The sequence below is a fragment of the Phaenicophaeus curvirostris genome, chromosome 7, assembly GCF_032191515.1.
Source record: "Phaenicophaeus curvirostris isolate KB17595 chromosome 7, BPBGC_Pcur_1.0, whole genome shotgun sequence".
NCBI lineage: Eukaryota > Metazoa > Chordata > Aves > Cuculiformes > Cuculidae > Phaenicophaeus > Phaenicophaeus curvirostris.
Genome location: NC_091398.1, coordinates 32962647 through 32980789, shown reverse-complemented (window position 1 = coordinate 32980789; position 18143 = coordinate 32962647). Strand labels below are relative to the sequence as shown.

At 38.8% G+C, this 18143-nt stretch overlaps 1 protein-coding gene across 2 annotated transcripts; it reads left to right on the top strand.

Annotated features, from left to right (window-relative positions):
* The first annotated feature begins 356 nt into the window (after positions 1–356).
* DDX18 (DEAD-box helicase 18) lies at positions 357–10839 on the top strand. 2 transcript variants are annotated; one of them, XM_069861511.1, is made up of 14 exons: positions 357–510; positions 1084–1272; positions 2542–2685; positions 3203–3338; positions 3786–3886; positions 3985–4184; positions 4274–4388; positions 5517–5656; positions 6178–6339; positions 6694–6846; positions 7574–7687; positions 8365–8421; positions 9836–10013; positions 10655–10839. In XM_069861511.1, exons 1-14 carry the CDS (start codon positions 393–395, stop codon positions 10795–10797), a joined length of 1950 nt encoding a protein of 649 aa, XP_069717612.1. In that variant the 5' UTR covers positions 357–392; the 3' UTR covers positions 10798–10839. The 2 variants fall into 2 exon arrangements, with proteins under 2 accessions (XP_069717612.1, XP_069717613.1); XM_069861512.1 differs by having other exon boundaries at positions 366–510; positions 2536–2685.
* The last annotated feature ends 7304 nt before the right edge of the window (positions 10840–18143 follow it).

The following is an 18143-nucleotide window of genomic DNA, read 5'->3' as shown; positions in this document are numbered from 1 at the left end:
AATGATGTTAAAGTGCTTAAAGAGCCCAATCCATCTGCCCCTCAGACCGACTGGACCTCAGGTGACCCCTGGATTCGGACTCATGACCTCGACTTACCTCAGTGGGGCCCGTTCGCCTCAGGTGATCTCAGAGTGGCGGGTTCGGTGACCTCCAGTGAACTTGGGGCCGGGTCGGTTTACCTCAGGGGATGGGGACCCTTTGAGGGGTCACCTGAGGGCAACCTGCCAGGCCCGGGATCCCAGGAGGCGCTGCCCCTCCCGGCCCAGAGGGGGAGCTGCGTGGCGCCCGGCCGGCCGCGCGCGCGAGGGGGGGGCGGGACTTCCGGCGGGACCGGAAGCGCCGCGCGGCTCGCTGACCCCACGTGCGGCCGGGGCGCGGGGAGGCGGCGGAGATGTCGGTGTCGGTGGCTGCGGGGAACCTGCCCATGCGGCTGCTCCGCAGGAAGATCCACAAGCGCAACCTGAAGCTGCGACAGCGCAACCTGAAGCTGCGGGCGGCAGAGGGGGCAGGTGCGGCGGCGGCGGACGGAGGCGTTCCCGGGCTGGGCGCTCGCAGGGCCGGCGCTGACTTCGTGTGTTTTTTCCCCCTCTCTCTCACTCTGGAGCGAGTCCAGAGAAGAGCAACGAAGCTGGTGAAGGGGCTGGAGAACAGGCCTTATGAGGAGCGGCTGAGAGAGCTGGGGGTGTTCAGCCTGGAGAAGAGGAGGCTGAGGGGAGACCTCATTGCTCTCTGCAACTCCCTGAAAGGAGGTTGTGGAGAGGAGGGAGCTGGCCTCTTCTCCCAAGTGACAGGGGACAGGACGAGAGGGATGACAGGGGACAGGACGAGAGGGAATGGCCTCGAACTCCACCAGGGGAGGTTCAGGCTTCATATCAGGAAAAGAGTGTTCACGGAAAGGGTCATTGGGCACTGGCAGAGGCTGCCCAGGGAGGTAGTTGAGTCGCCGTCCCTGGAGGTGCTTAAAAGACGGGTGGGTGAGTTGCTATGGGGACACGATTTAGTGGTGGATATGAATGGTTGGGATCCAGGATCCAAGAGGTCTTTTCCAGCCTAGTGATTCTGTGATTCTCTCCGCCGTGCAGTGCCCCTGCCGGGAGAGCCGGCACCGCAGAGCATCCCGGAGCAGGAGGAGGAGGAGATGGTGGCCCCTGAGGCAGAGGCAGCAGCCGGAGCAGCCTCCGAAGGCGTAGATGCTGCCTGCCCCGGCGATGGGAAGGAGAAGAAGAAGAAGAAAAAGAAAAAGAGGAAAGCAGTGGCTACTGCTGAAGATGGTATGTTCTTCATAATGAGGGTGGTGAGGCACTGGCACAGGGAAGTTCTGGATGTTCCCTCCCTGGAGATGTTCAAGGCCAGGTTGGATGGGGCTTTGAGCAGCCTGGTCTGGTGGGAGGTGTCTCTACCCATCACAGGGGGTTGGAACTGGATGGGCTTTAAGGTCTCTTTCTACCCAAACAATTCTGTGATTCTTTCTTGACAAATACAGCTGGTTTGCCAGGACTCATTCTCAGGGAGCCCAATAAGCACCCACTCTTGTTTTCCTTCCTGTGGGAATGGAATTGTTGGCTGGATGGTGTGAGAAGTGCCAGGTCAGATGAAGCTCTGGAGGTCTGCAGCATCACCTCTTTCCTTATTCCAGCTATAATGGTTGAACTCTGACACGTACTGAACTTGTAGTGAGGTTTAATAACCAGTTTAATTGTTGCGTAGGATTCTGCCTTGTAACAGTAAGTTTGGATGTTTTGCTTGTTAATTATTTGGGTGTTGCACTAGATGACCTGTCAAGGTCCTTTCCAATCCAAAGCATTCTATGATTTTATAAGTATATATATTGTTTTTTCAAAGTAGTTGTAACAGACACATGATTTCTGTGCTTGGAAGTGCAGCCAGTACATTCTTTCAGCAATGCATCCAGCTTTTGGCAGCACCTCTATGTTGTGAAACTAAAATATGCTGGGAAACTACCCCAAAAATTGCATCCTGTAAATATTGCTAGATTTTTATACATGTATGTATGTATATATGTATGTGTATGCGCACAGGTATATTTCTGTATATATTTGAAACTTCCATTTCATTTGTTTGAACTTTGTGGCACTTGTTATGGTTATGCATATAAAGAGGTATTTTCATGCAGTTCTCTAAGGATTCCAGTGCTTAGAATAGACGTTACATTTCACATGACCCAAGTGCAAGCTTTGTTCGAAACTTGATGTCTGCCTTACAGATTGGAAAGAATTTTGTAACTTGTTCCTCATTCCTATGGGAAATTTTTTATAGTATACAATAAACGTCACTCTTTATTCTGCAGAGTGGATTGTGTGGAAGGAGCTTATAAATTTTTTGCTCTCTACATAAGAAAGTCCCATAGAAACTTTTTCTTCCCATTCTCCTGTTCCTCTCTCACCCCATGAAAAAAGCGGGACATGTGTAAGTCATTTACAGACTAAAGAAATACACTCTGTGGCACAACTTTTAATGGTGATCATATCTTTCATGTCTCTGAGTGACTTGTCCTCTGTAAAATAACACTCTAGATACAGAAACTAAAAAAGCAAAAACTGAAGAAGATGAATCCGTGGAGGTAGAAGATGAAGATAAGCAGGATTCTGGAGAGCAAGAAGTGGAGGAGAAGGAGGAGGAGGAGGATGATGATGAAGTGCCCAGTTTACCACTAGGTGTAACAGGTATCTTGTGCTCCCTTTTCCATATGTGTGTAAAAATCCACAGTCTTAATGCTTTCTTCCAGAGCAACTTGCAGTTTTCAGATTAGGTATGGTGACACAGGCAACCATACAGCTGTTCCTCAGTTACTGTTCTTTGACGTTTTCATTGTATGCACACTTCTATTAGTCTTAAAATTACTAGTGAGAATCTGTTTTAAAATATATATATATACACACGTATATGTTTAGCTGTAGAGGGAAAAATCAGTGGAGAGCAAGATGGGGGTGTAGAGTTGTAAATTTGGCAAAGGAAACAGTGCATTTATGTTCACATTTAACAGCTCTGTGTAGCATTCTTAACAATGTGTTAATACAGAGTAATTTGTCAATATCTTTGGCTTTTCAGGTACTAAGGAATAACAAAAGGTCCTTTGCTTTGATTTGTTTCATCTAGGTCAGTTTTAACTGGGTAGTCTTAAAGGACAGATGAAATTGAAGAAATAAGTTTGAATATTTTTTATTTCCTCCCCCACTTCAGGTGCCTTTGAAGACAATTCTTTTACTTCTCTGGCTAGTATTGTCAGTGAGAATACGCTGAAAGGCGTAAAAGACATGGGTTTTACACACATGACCGAAATTCAGCATAAAAGTATTAAACCGCTTCTGGAAGGCAGGTAAGAAATGAGGATTTTGAATCACTACATTGACCCAAAACATGTAATTTTTGCTGGCAAGCTAATATGAAATGTGACTTTTTTTTAAAAAGGGAAGTTCTAATGTTTTATTTATTTTGTTTAACAAGTTAACAAAGTTTGTCTGTATTGCCTGTGAACAAATACTTTAGCTCATGGAAGCTGCTTTGCATTTGTCTTTGAAAGCAGGGAAGTCTGTTTTCACTGTTCTTGTTGTCTGCATGTCTCAAAGACAGTTTTATGCTGTCACTAGAGACGCGGTGGCCAATTGCTGTGGGCTGGGTCTGCCACCAAGCTCTTGACAACAGCTTTGGTGGTTTCCTGTAAGTCTTGTTGTATTTTCACATTGTCAGTATTGTTGAAAATAGGACTGTTCTTTTGTCTGCACGATCAGCTAAATACTTATTTTTCTAACTTTGCTGCACACAGGGATATTTTAGCAGCTGCAAAAACAGGCAGTGGCAAAACACTTGCGTTTCTTATTCCTGCAGTAGAGCTCATCTACAAGCTCAAATTCATGCCTAGAAATGGTAAGGTTCTTGATTCCACAGTTGAATTTTACTCTTGCACAGCCATTTAGGGACGTGGACGAGTTGTAACCTATTCTTGTCTGATTGTATTTTTTTAGGAACGGGTGTTATTATTCTTTCTCCTACTCGAGAGCTTGCTATGCAGACCTATGGAGTTCTTAAAGAACTTATGAATCATCATGTTCACACCTACGGTCTGATAATGGGGGGCAGCAACAGATCAGCAGAAGCACAGAAACTTGGAAATGGAATCAACATCATTGTAGCAACACCGGGAAGACTTCTGGATCATATGCAGGTAGATAAGATACTTATGTCTAACCTGCGTTATCAGAACTTAATAAAGCTCTTTGACCCTGTCTGACTCTGAATTTGTTAATCTTCTAGAACACTCCAGGTTTCATGTATAAGAACTTGCAGTGTTTGGTAATTGATGAGGCAGATCGTATCTTGGAGGTTGGATTTGAAGAGGAAATGAAACAGATCATAAAACTGCTACCAAGTAAGAAAAAAACCCACCTGTCTTTCCTGGAAATCACTTGACTAACATTATCTCTTCGTGACTTGATTATTATAAGAGAAGTCATTAATTTTTATAGTTCTGTAAATGCACTTCAGAGTGATTGTCTTGCTTGTCCTTTTTTTCAAGTAGCTAGTATATATTACTTTAATGTCATTTGTCTGAAGGACAGAGTTTTTATATGCACTTTAGGAATATAATTCTGTTCATGTAAGATCCTTTTAGTTTAACATCTGCGTTTCCTCATTCCTCTTCCTCTGCCTGTTTATTTCCTACAGTCCAGTATTTCCTAATAAGGCTTACCTATAAGGAAGGAGATCTTCTGACTTGCAGTTCAAATTTTCTTCATACAGTATCTTAAGGAAGTTTAAGTATTCTCCATAAAAATTTCTTTTCCTAATTTTTCATTTAGTTATTCCTTGTAATTGATATATTAAGCACATTCTCAGAGTCAACAAGGCTCTTGATTTAACTTTAAAAATGCAGGACATCTTCCGCCTCCATGGAAATAGTATACAAAAGTCAGTGATAACTATTTTTAGGTTCTGTTTCTTACATATTTAACTTCAGATCCGCATGTATAAAATGCAAATATATCTCTAACAAATAACATCCTGAGAAGAATGTTAATGAACAGTACTAAAAACAGAAAGGGAAGGAAGAGTGGGAAAATGACTAATTTTGCAAGATGAACAGTAACAATGTACTTTAATTTGCACAACAAAAACCTTGCCAAATTCTCTAGCGTTTTGTCTTTTTTTAACAACAACGTGCATATTCATGTGAATTAGATTAATTTATAGTTAGAATTACAAGGTTGGTCTCTATTTCAATCATTGTTTTATGTCTAAATCAGACATTTTCCCAGAAAGAATATTGTGTTTTGATAACCATTAGGATTTTGGGGCTGGAGGCAGCCTAAGTAAACAGCCTGTTTGATCCAGAACACGACTATGCCTGTCTGTCCAGAACAGTATGTTTGCATTAGAATTTAATGGAAAAAAGTAGAACACTTGCTCAGGGAAGTTTGCAGGTAGAGATTTTATGGACTTACTATTTGAATTCTCCTTTAAAAAGTGATACCGTCTTTCAAAATAAATATTTTTTCAGAGCGCAGACAGACAATGCTTTTTTCTGCTACCCAAACCAGAAAGGTTGAAGATCTGGCAAAGATCTCTCTGAAGAAAGAGCCACTATATGTTGGAGTCGATGATAACAAGGAGACAGCAACAGTAGATGGTCTTGAACAGGTAAAATGCAAATGTTATTAAAAGAGGTGTGATCTGTGAACATTCCAAGTCCTATGTAATTTTTACTGAGTTGTCTTAAACACTGTCTTAAAGAGTGTTTAGTATCCCAGTGGGCAAAAGCAGTCATTTGCCTAAAGGGATTTATTCAGTCTGCTGACTTAACTACAGTTCTGTGCATCTAGTCCATGTTTGCAGGACAGATGATATAAAACCTCGTGAAATAGTAATAGTTACTTACACCTGTCTATTCCTATCTAAATTACATACCTAAGCTGCAGTTTTCTTTCTAACTGTATTTTCTACATTACTCAGTAGAGATATGTATACTTCAGATCTGTTTCATTTTTTCTGCTTCAGATAATACCTCAATGGGTTGCACAGCAGTTTCTGTGTTTGTGCAGCCAACATGAGTATCTGGCATGTTTGTTTCACAATATAACACTTCCCCAATTTCAACGTGTTGCTGAAACTAAATTTTGTTCCATATTACTTTATTTAACAATATTTAATTTTTTTTCCAGGGTTATGTAGTGTGTCCGTCTGAAAAAAGGTTCCTTTTGCTCTTTACATTCCTCAAGAAAAACCGGAAGAAGAAACTAATGGTATTTTTTTCTTCGTGTATGTCCGTGAAGTACCACTATGAATTATTGAACTACATTGATCTACCTGTTTTGGCCATTCATGTAAGTGCTTTATTCACTGATTAATTAATCTCGTAGTACCTGTAAGTTGTTACTGAGCACACGTTTGCCTTGTTTACTTCTGTCCAGTTTCTAAAACAGATACTCTGCTTACAAAACTGATGATGATCTCAATTAGTCTGTAGAGGAAGGAGACAAAGCAAAGACTGTAATAACAACATTTCAGCATCATTAATCTTACTCTTTTCCAAACCAGGGTTGAACACTGATATTAATTTATGCTCTGAGTGTAGAAAGCTTTCTGGTTTCTTCCAAGGGGTTACTTTTCATAAGCAGATTTTTTTTTTAATTTATTTTAGTTGATATTTCATCCTTAATGTGTTTGTTTCCTTTTAGGGCAAGCAGAAACAAACCAAACGTACTACCACATTTTTCCAGTTCTGTAATGCAGAATCTGGAATACTATTGTGCACGGACGTAGCTGCCAGAGGACTGGATATTCCTGAAGTTGACTGGATTGTCCAGTATGACCCTCCGGATGATCCAAAAGTAAGTTAAAGAAGTAGAGAAACTTCACAGCAACAGATCAAATCCTAACTGCAAATGTAGCTACAGAGAAAAGCTGAAACTGCTGCTTGACAGCAGTCACGATTCAACCATGTTCATAATTAGCCATTGATTTCTTCCAATTCCCTTTACAGACTCCTGGGAAATGCTGAACCTAGCTGAGACCTTCATGACTTTTCTAAGAGTTTCTTTATAAAACATTATTCTTTGTGCTGTTAAGTTAATTTAAAAATCTAATGAGTTAAACAACAAAATACTTCTCAGGAGGAGTGTGAGTTTGTATATGCATCCCTGAGTCTTCTGCGAGTTTTTCCAGTGGAAATTTGATTTTTTTTTAGAAGTCATTATTCTTACTTGAGTAAATGTCCAGTGTAAACAAGCTAAACTCAGAAAACTCAGAAGTTTTGACAAATCCACTGAGTAAATATACCACAAGTAGAGTCTTATTTTCAGTTACAGCAGACTAATTTCTTCAGTGAAAGGTAAAATGTTTGTAGTCAGAGGGTCTGTCTTAGCCTAATTATGCCTTGCATCTTCAGGATTTGGTTTCCCTCATCCATGTGTCAGTGCTAAGAAAAAGTCTTAAAAAAATAACGGGTGATGTATCAGACTATATTAATGTTAACTTTGGGAATGTTCTGTGAAGCTGTTTGATTATTGCATGTTTGAAAGCTTGATTGTATTTCCTATTTTTTATTATTTCCAAAAGGAATATATTCATCGTGTTGGTAGAACTGCCAGGGGTATAAATGGTAGAGGACATGCTTTGCTCATCTTAAGACCAGAAGAACTAGGCTTTCTTCGTTACCTGAAGCAAGCCAGGGTAAGCTTCTGTCTGTACTGATTAGGCAAATATTTAAACTTTTTAAGCAAAATATTTCGTGTTGCTTAGAATGTGTTTAACTGGACATCTGACTTCCAAGTCTACAGCACAAAGGTAAATGCTTGGTTTATTAATATTTGCTTTGCAACTGTGCAACTTGTGTTGGTAACAGAATAAGTTTCCTGTGAATTCTCTCTTGGAGGATACTGGGCACTTGACCATCCAGTGGAAATTAAAATCTGGATGTTGCTTGTGCAGTTTTTATATTTTCTATTCAGAGGCAATTGCATGCTGCTCATTTCCAAAACCAGTGTAGCCACCTTCTAAATGTAATTATTTTAATATGATAGAAATGCTTATAAGGAGAGCTTGGTTGCTCTCCTTATGGACTTATTACACTACAGAGTTTTGTTACTTGTAGCTGAAGTGGTGTAACTTATACAGCAAAAGCTAAAATGGACGAAGTGTCATGCTAAGCCTCTTTCTTACTCTAGCTTAAAGGAAGTGATAATACTGGCATATTGGTATTAAGGCACCTTGCAGGAAAAGCTGTGGAAAAAAAGTCTTGTGTTATGTAGCAGGTCTTTTTCTAGTTGTCTTAGGTCTTAAAAACATTTACTATTTACACAGTATAAATAATTTTGGTACTTTATTTCTTTTTTTTTTCTTTTTTTAAGGTACCGCTAAGTGAATTTGAATTTTCATGGTCAAAAATTTCAGACATCCAGTCTCAGGTACTAAATGGCTTCATACTATAGCTACTCTGAATATCTGTATAATAATTCACATGGAGCATGTTAGTCTGTAACGACTGCAGTTTAAAAATATGCACGCATGTTCGGAAAACTTCCTGTAGATGAGTACTGTGCAGTAAATCCTCCTGCCCTATAGTTCCTTGATGACAGTAAAGCAATGAAATGTTTTGAAGTTACACATGAATTTTAGTATCTAGTACTAACTTGTGATCATTTTACGGTATGAATTCACTTGTAAGAATTGTTTTTTCACTTTACATCAGGAAACCACAGTGATGTAAGCCTGCTTCAGCTTTTGAGCAGGATGTTCTTGTCTGGCATGGCAACAACGGTTTTGGTAGCTTCTATTGAATAGTTCTATGTGTTCAGATTAGTTGCAAGTCACACGTGTCTTACAGGATGATTTACTCAAACTCCAGTGTGCAGAAATAGATCCAGTACCAACTACTAGAAATGTTACTATATAGTTCAGATGGTTTTTTTAACTAGCTGGTGTTAATAAAGACCAGCATCAGCTAAACCTGTTTTGTGTTTCAGTGCTACAAAAATAACTGTGGAACACAAAGTTGGAGAGAATAGCATAGACAGTTCTGTAGCTGTGAATTTCTGTTTGTCTGAGGTGGGGTGGCGTGGTTTAGTGATTGATAGGAATGGTTGGACTCGATGATCCTGTGGGTCTTTTCCAACCTAGTGATTCTGTGATAGAAGCTCTGTAAAGCTTCTCTGAAGTAACTTGCATTTGAAATGGCAAGTACAAGAAGCAGTGAAGACAGTCTTTACAGAAAGATGTTGGTAGTTAAGAATAATTAGGAAGTAATGATGTCTAGTGTAACTCATTAAGTTGACCATCAAATGAGACGCTTGGATCTAAAGAGGATTTGGAATATAGAACAAATAAATTAGAAGTCTCAATCTGCATTACAGCACTTGCATTTTTGTCTTAGAATTAATAATGCTTATTTTATAATGCATTTGCACCATAATAGGTAAGATTACATATAGAATTACACAGAGTGGTGCATTTTAGATGTCTGAATTAAAAGTATACTGTCGTTGTCCATTAATTCTCAATACACATGGTTTCATCATGTGGCTGCAGTTGTATACTCCTTCTTGACTAACTTGTTTGGGACAACCCAATTTAATATTTCTAAAAGTTTTCATATTGCTGAGGCTTTTTACTGTTATCCCACTTCAGGTTTTTTTGTCCCTCTGTTTATAAAAGCACTGATATGTATGCGCACTCTACTGTCACTGGACAGTTTTACTGAAATGAATAGTGAATGTCTCTACAAGTCACACAATCAATAATCTGCTTGAATATAAATTATACACTTGTTACAGCTATAATTGGATATATCTCATTTTGTTTCTTCTTTTTTTGTCTCACCAGCTGGAAAAACTGATTGAGAAGAACTACTTCCTGCACAAGTCAGCCCAGGAAGCCTACAAAGCTTACATTAGAGCTTATGACTCCCATTCTCTGAAGCAGATCTATGATGTTAATAACTTGGATCTTACCAAAGTCAGCCTTTCATTTGGTTTTAAAGTTCCTCCGTATGTTGACCTCAGTATCCTTTTACTGCAGTGTTTCAAAGCTGAATTGCTGCATTACAGCTGTTCAATGCAACTGACTGAAGTTCTTGTGCTACTTCAAATTCCAATTTATTTTTTGCTATTAATCACATAAATGTATCATGCTCCAACGATAGTTTGTCAAAGAAAATGTTATATAGCAAGTACTGAAACTGCAAAAATTGCCTACAAACACACATTTTAGTGCATACACATGCTGTACGTGCGTCAGTTGCTGTGAGGTAGCAGATACTGAAATGCTCACATGCGTACATGTTCTAGAGTACTGTCCTCCTCCCTGCAAAATTATTTCCATTGAAAGATACATGCTGAAGTTTAATAATCTTGGAATGTTGAAATAGGGGGTCAAGAGCATGAAATAGAAGATTGTATCTAGAATCTAGACTGTGGGTAGAATTTGAAGCAGTAGTACTTTGGGCAACTTCATTGGAAAACTGGAGGAATTACAGCATTATTTACAACCACAGGCACAAAGTTCTAGATTTGACCGTAGTGAAGCGACTCAGCTTTTTGTATGATGCTGTTATGTTTTTCTCACATTAATAACTCTTACCATACCTAAAAAGCAACCTTTCAAGTTATTCCTTTTTAAGTTCTTTAACCAATAAAACTCCAGATGTGAACAGCAACCATGGCAGAAGACTACAGAAACGAGGTGGCGGTGGCGGATTTGGTTACCAGAAACCGAAGAGCGTCCACAAAGCCAAAATCTTCAAGCACATTAGCAAGAAATCAGACAACCGTCAGTTTTCTCGTTAATCATGCCTTCATTAAAATGGCTTGTGACATTGGAATAGACTATCTTGAGTAAAACCATCTGACAGTTCCTTCCAATTTAAATTGCTGTGTTCACAGTTTTAGGGGTCTTTATGGTTTTGTTTCTGGGATCATCTTTTATCTTTCAGTTCAGGAAGACTCTTTGGAAAGGAGACTAAAGATAGAAAGGGAGACTATGGCCACCTAATTTTGCCTTGCTTATTGTGAGGAAGAAGATAATTATATTCAGCTATCTTAAGTCAATACTACTTTTTTTATTAAAGAAAGAAAAAACACTTAGATTTTTTAGAAGAATTTGCTTTACAGTTATCCTTTTTCCTCTGCACGCTTCTGAAAATTGTTGGAGTAAACGCAGCTTATAACGTGAGATGGAAAAGAAATTTGCTCACATGGATCATTGCAAGGATGTTAAGCGCTACGGAGCTCTGCTCTGTCCATCAGAAATGCTGAAGAATATAGGAAGACTCCTTTAGAACTGAAGGTACTTATGAATAATTAAGGCTGTGAGAGCCTATGGTTAGTCTCTGTCATGGGTATCTGTATAACAAGTACAGTGTCCAAGACAAATTCTGCTATACCACATCTGGAACATGCTTAATTCTCCTTATTTTAATGTTGTGATAAAATTCTACCATTCTAATGAAATGTTTGGTTTTCCTTCATGTTCTCTTGAAATCTGAATTTATCTGTCTGGAAATGTCTTGTGCACTCTAGTGAATATGCAGAGGAATTAAGAAAAGATTACATACACTGAAGTACTCGGCCCCCATAATTTCTTTTAAATGCTTCATAACCTTGATGCTGTGAGAATTTTTGCAATTGTATCATTTAAATTACAAAAGTGAACTGCTTTTTAGTCTTGGTTTATCAGATTAGCAGTGGGCAAAGTCAGATGCTACCACACGATCGAGAAGGCGGAGAGACTCGGTGAGGGGAAGAAGTGAAATGGAGTATAAATATACTAGAAGGATATTTTGAGGGAGAACTGTAAAAGACTGAAATGGAAGAGGGTGAAATACACATTGCAAGCAGAACAGATGTAGAGTAAGTGAAAAAAGACACAAGTTGGGCAGAACTAGAGTAACTATTACATATATTATTTTCACATCTCTACCATTGTAGAAATAGGTAGGTGCTCTTATGAGGCTACAGTGGTGGTAGGAAATAATATTTAAAAATGTACATCTGTCAATGCAGGGAAAGACCAAAATGTTACAGAACCCAGAAATCTGGGTGGCTTATGATTACAGTAAAAGGGCTTTTAATTTACATCTAAAATGTAACTCAGGGCCAGTTATGAATACAAAAGCATATGTAGCAATCCCAGTATAAAGTAGCTATTCCTTAGGTCTTTTGAAGTAGCAGGGCAGATTTAAAATGAGGCATGCATTGAAGTACAGCAGAAAAACTGAGTGAACTTTTATTTTCACCCTTAGAGAAACTAGGATGTTTTCAGAGAAAAATAGTATGACAATTCTGTTAGTGCTTCCACCATTCAGAACTGAGTGTTGCCTTTTTTTTCATTTGTAAAACAGCTAACTTTAGGGCTAATTGACTTTTCAAGACTCAATTAGTTAACACTGGTCAGGTATTAAGAACTTCTGATACGTCAAAATATTTAAGTAAATTAATTTTGTTACTAGGATTTGAATGTCTTGTGCTTCCAGGGTTGCAATGAAAAAGCAAAATCTCTGAAGGATAAGATGCCTGTCTCATTGCATTTTAATCCTTGATTCTGGGTTTGCTTATATGTTTATAAATAATAGGTGTCAAGATAGGTTTTACGCCTGTTTATTAATAGCTTGTTATCTGTGAGATCTACAACATCCTACAGTTGAGTGGTTCTGGCTACACCTGCAAGCTGTGCAGTTACAGTATAGGAGTTACATTATAGTGAAATTAACTGAGGGACTCATTAGATGAACTGCAAAATTAATTACTTGGGATGAGATGAAAGCAAAGCTGCAGTAAACCATCAAAAAGATCAGAGTGATTATGTGGGCACAAGCAGGGTGAATGGAAGTAGCGTGGAGTATTTGTTTTGACCAGGAAAAAGCCGAGATGATGAGCACAGGCAGTGACCAGCTATATGACTGAACTGGCTGGGCTTAAAAGAACATCAGAATTCCTGCTGCTTCTCTATGTAGTCAAAAATCTGCTTCATAGAGAACTGTTGGGGTTTTTTTTCTGTCACTCATTATTCTGGGAGCAGAAAGCTGATTGCTTTCATAGCAGCTAGACAACTTCCAGTTCCACCTAATTTTTAGTTTGGAAGAATTGAGGCACTGCCAGTTTCTCAAGTCTGATGTGAGGATAACTGAAAATTAGTCTGCACAACTCCCTGGTATTTTGGCTTTTCATTTTCTTATATACCCTAATACAAAGAAATCTTGTAAATAATGTCATCTAGGACATGAAAGGACTGGATGGTGTTGCTCTAGAGTAGTACTAGCTTACGTTAAAAAAGTTGACAATTAAACATAAGTGCGTAATGGCTACACAGTCTGAGCTGACTAGTCTGCTTTTTCACACTAATTTCCTGATGAAGCAAAAGGGAGAATCCTGAGCTGAGGCTAAGTGGTTACTGAAAGAGAAGGGCTTTGGCTTCCTGGCTTGTGCACATGCAGTTACCTTTCTCTTCGTTTATGGAATCATAAATGAAAAATAGTTTCTGATGAAATATCTGTGTGATTCAAGTAGAATCTAATCTATGGTATTGCAAGAAGTTTAAAAGATTGTCAGACTGATTGGAAATCTAACGTTTCACTTGCAACGTCCTCTTATCAATCTTGCAAGCAGTTAATAGACCTCAGCCATCAGACTCTCAAGGCTTGTCTCATAACTGTGACTGATAGGATGGGGACTAATATTGTGTGCCTTGAGAAATTGCCTTCTTTCTCCGAGAACCTTGACAAAGAAATTGGACTCTTTAAACCACTTAGGAGGGTGATCAAAACTGCACTGCTTGAACTGGAAGATTTTTTTGACAGTTCTTGGAACAGGCCAATAAAAGAGAATTCCGTTGCTGAGCTACTGCTTATAATCATGAAAAATCTTGTCATGGTATGAGTTTCCTATGCCGTAATACTACCAAGTTATAGACAAGCATAAAGACTAGTCAGAAAGTGTTGCCATCAAATTTTCCAGGGAGAATGTCCCAGGTAGCAGGCAGGTTTATTGATATTGTAGAGCAAGAATACTTGAGAACTGGATAATATCTACTTAGGTCTGCTGTAAACAAGAAGTATGTTTATACTTTGGCAGTAATTAGCCTTTTTGTTTCATTTGTGAGTTGATAACTCAATTTTAGTAAACTACTACAAATTTTAGATACTCCAATGATTTGCCTTCAAGCTAGTAATCTGGGGCTCAGAGGAACCAAGCGCTCACAGGAAGGTTTAAAAGGACTATGTGATTACAAAAGAAATAACTTTTGAGTACAAGTCACCAATTTCTTCCCCCTGTGAAGAAAGGCTGGGCACTGGCAGGGTACAGCATAGGTCTGTGACTTGTTTAGTTCTACTACTGTCCTGTTTAGGAGATAGTTGTCCAGTTACTTCAACCCCTAAAACTTAAAAGGGATTTTGGAGACATCTAAAATCCTAACAACTAGTAAAGACCCAGTTATTAGCCCTTAAAAGGTGTGAGGGTTTGGTTTGGTTTTCCAAATTAAAATAACAATGCTGAAAGAAGCCTAGAATCGACTGATTAGGCATGCAGACTAAAATCTGTCTCTGATCCTGACTTTTGCTCTACTAGCTTGATTTCCCCAGGATTTCAGGTGCTTGGCTTGAGAGAAGAATTCAAGCAACTGTTTCCAATGCTTTTGTTTCCTCTAGATTTACAGAAGATGCTGAGCCGTGGCAGTAAGAATACAGCCTCTTGAACTGGAGTGCTTTTTGCTTCTAAAAATTTTGCTAGCTTGCATCCAACTTGTAAATACGATAATGTTACTTGTGTCAAATCACTTTATTGCACAGCGCTGTTGGGAAGAAATTATTTTTTTTCCTCCTTGTAGCCGCCACGATAAATTTTTGATATGGTGTTCTGAGGAGAGGTGGTGGAAGAAGGCTGTTAAGAAAATGGAAAACAAATGGAATATTGGAGTGCTCTCCAAGATACACTCTCACTTTGTTATGTCGGTGTTGTCCAGCTTAAGAACTGCATTCACCTTTCAAAACAGCGTCTGAGCATACTCTACAATAGCAGTGCATCTTCCCAAAGACACATGTAAGTTACAATACTGAAAAACACAACCCTTTACTGTTTTTAACCAGTTGGTCACAACTAAAAGGAAGAAAACTATAGGCTCTGCAAAATTTTGTATGAGGGAGAGAGAAAAAAATCTTCAAAACACTATTCCCGCTTTTGGCTGTTATCTGAAGATGTTTAGCCACTCAAGGCTTTCTGAGATCCTTTGTGAGTGGTTGCAATCACCTATGAATGTTGAGAATTACAGGAATATTAAATGTGTTACTCTACATAACTAAACCTACGTGTTCCCTCAGCGGCTGTCAGATCATGTGAATCTGTAGGAGCTATTGAGTCTTCCTTCTAAGCTCTGGATAAGTGTTCTTGATATATTTTCACTTCTAATTAATAAAACCCTTTCTGTATGGGAAGAGAAAATGGACTTGAGTAGCAGGTAAGTTCTGACCAGGACCTTCCCTTGTTATTAAGAGATCTGAGAATGAATTTATGGAGGCATATAGTAACACCAATACCTACAAAATGTAATTTGAGAGCATAAATCTAATCCTAAAATGACATTGTTTTGAAAAAAAAAAAATTAAAGCAACTTTTTTCCCCGTAGAAATTGCATTCAGGGATATATTTACATTCCTCTCTTAATTGTGGTAGAACAAAAGTTAGCCAAATGGATTGTAGCACTAAAAGAGGTAAAAAGAATCCTTGACCTGTACTAAGCCCTAATTGCAGATGACCTGTAACAAAATTATATGAAGTGCTAAAAGATTTGCATTGCATTTTCCACTTCATTGCAAAATTTAGATCTTCTAGATCTAGAATGAGAATTAAAGGCATTTGGGTGCACCACAACTTTGTCAGATGCCAACTAAAATAGATATCAATGGGTGTGGACTCCAAATAACTTTGAATCTGACACTTAAAAATACTAAAATCCACAAATGGAAAGCCGATGTCTTGTACAGAGTCATAATAACCTGTGTTAAAATCTGGCTCCTTCTCAAGGTTATTGGCAGTAGCAGAAGCCAATAGTCAAGGTCAAACAAATTAGATTTACTCAGTTACGGATTATTAGTTGAGGGGGAGATTTCTGTGGCTGCTTTAACAGAGGGGAAGCCTAATCTTAGCCTATCTGCTGCCATATAACCCGCTCTGTATTCGTGTGTTGGCTTAGCTGTATTAGGGCTCATTGTTAATACATGTTCCTGTGGCAAACCATGCAGGTATACAGATCTTTGCCAACTACCCCTTGTGTTTGACAACCTTGCTTTTAGTGGCTAGCATCCTCATAGGTTACATAAAACTAGTATTTGAATGGAAATTATTCTGTCAAGGATTTGCTCATTATTACTGACAAAATCAATACTAGTGAGCATTTATGTGACATCTAGATCCTCCCTCACATTTTCAGTCATAAAAAATACAGAGCCAGCTGTCAAAAAGGCTTTGAGGGCTTGTTTTTCCCTTGAGCCGAATTTTTTTCCAGATATTTACCAAATTGATTGCAAGATTTATATAACTTAAGTTTTCTGGAAAATGCTTTACAGAGGAAGCTGGTTTTCTATTAAAGAGATACCAGAGAAGACAAGATGGAATGAAACTGCATACGCTAGAAACTCGCATAGGACTTTTGTATCTAAAACAAAAAATGGAAAATGAGTCAAAACAGTCAAGTTCAGTGTAGTCCCTTTGTAACAGTTTGAAAATAATCTGCTATTTTGCTAGATAAAAGCCAACTTCTGAAAAATGTAGCTATATTTCAATTGTATATATTTGCTATAAAAATGCAGCACAGTTCACATAATGCATTTAAATTCTGTTATCGGGATGAATCATCATTCTCCAAAGCTGTTCCTCCGCAGCACGCTGTCCTTAAAAGTGCTTGAAAACAGAGAGCTATAATGAAGTTGGCCTGGGTAGCTGCTGTCTGGTGAAGGCAGCTGCTTCCTCAGCACAGCTGTACAAAGGGGAGCTCGGACAGGAATTTTAAGGATGCAGGGAGGCTTAAGCTAAGTTAAGAACTTCCAGACTGATAGCAAAAAGTAAAATTGCGACAAGACTGAGTCTGAGGAGATTCATTTCAATGCTGGCAGGCAGAAGAGTGAGCGTTGCAGGTGGCGTGGTAAGGACTAGGAAAGGTGTTTTGCAATTTCTCACCTCTGTTGCAAGCCCTTTTCTCAGCAGTTCTCAGGTCATCCAAGATAAGTGAGAAAAGTTGCAAAGGAAGATAGATATAAAGGATTTCTACACTTAGACTTATAAGCAGATTACTATTTTTTACCATTTTGTGTTTTGCATCCCTCAGACTTTTCAGCCCACAAAACTCCAAATGTCCAGATGGAAAGATGATGTTATTTTGTATTTAGTGTTAATTCCATCATTTAGCTCCAAGTCCTTAGTCACATATTTAGTTGCTTGTTTTAAGAGCAATGAAGGAATTGGTGTTATCAGGTTATCTTTTGAGTCCATACACTGACATACTTCATTGAGAGAAGAAACTGAAGATGCAGACTGTAGTTTCCAAAGTCATTGAGAAGTATCTGTGAAGGAAATAAAGTGTTTTCATTGCTTTCATTGCACTTCCACATGACAGCAACTTCTGGTAATGTAACTGTAAATAAAAGTAAATTAGGTCCTCCTTTAGTTCTAGTAGTAAAGTGCTTTTTGATTTGAGTTTGTCTCCTTGCCGTTGGTTTTTTTTTTATCATTTCATGCAGTACTTACTTGCTTTTCTGTTATTTAGAATACAGGAATCTTGCAAGTCTCCTCACTTTTTAAAATTCCCTCCTCTGTTTTTCAAAGTATACCCTAGTTTCCAAGACACTGTAATGTGTTGCCATAGCAATCTTTAAGGAGCCTTTGCAGTCACAGGACAAGACAGCAGTGGGCTAATTATAAAGAATAATAAATCCCTTTGAGACTATATTCAAGCCGCTGTATCATAGGACTAGGTTATTTCAGCCAAGTGGGAGGAAGAAGTGGGAGATTTCAATGCAGTTGACGTCTGAACTGGAATGTAACTATCCAGATGTGGCACATAATGTACACATAATAAATAGGAGCAGAGGGATGGGATACATGGCTTCTAGGAGAGGAAGATTTTGAGATCATCTGGTCTGCTT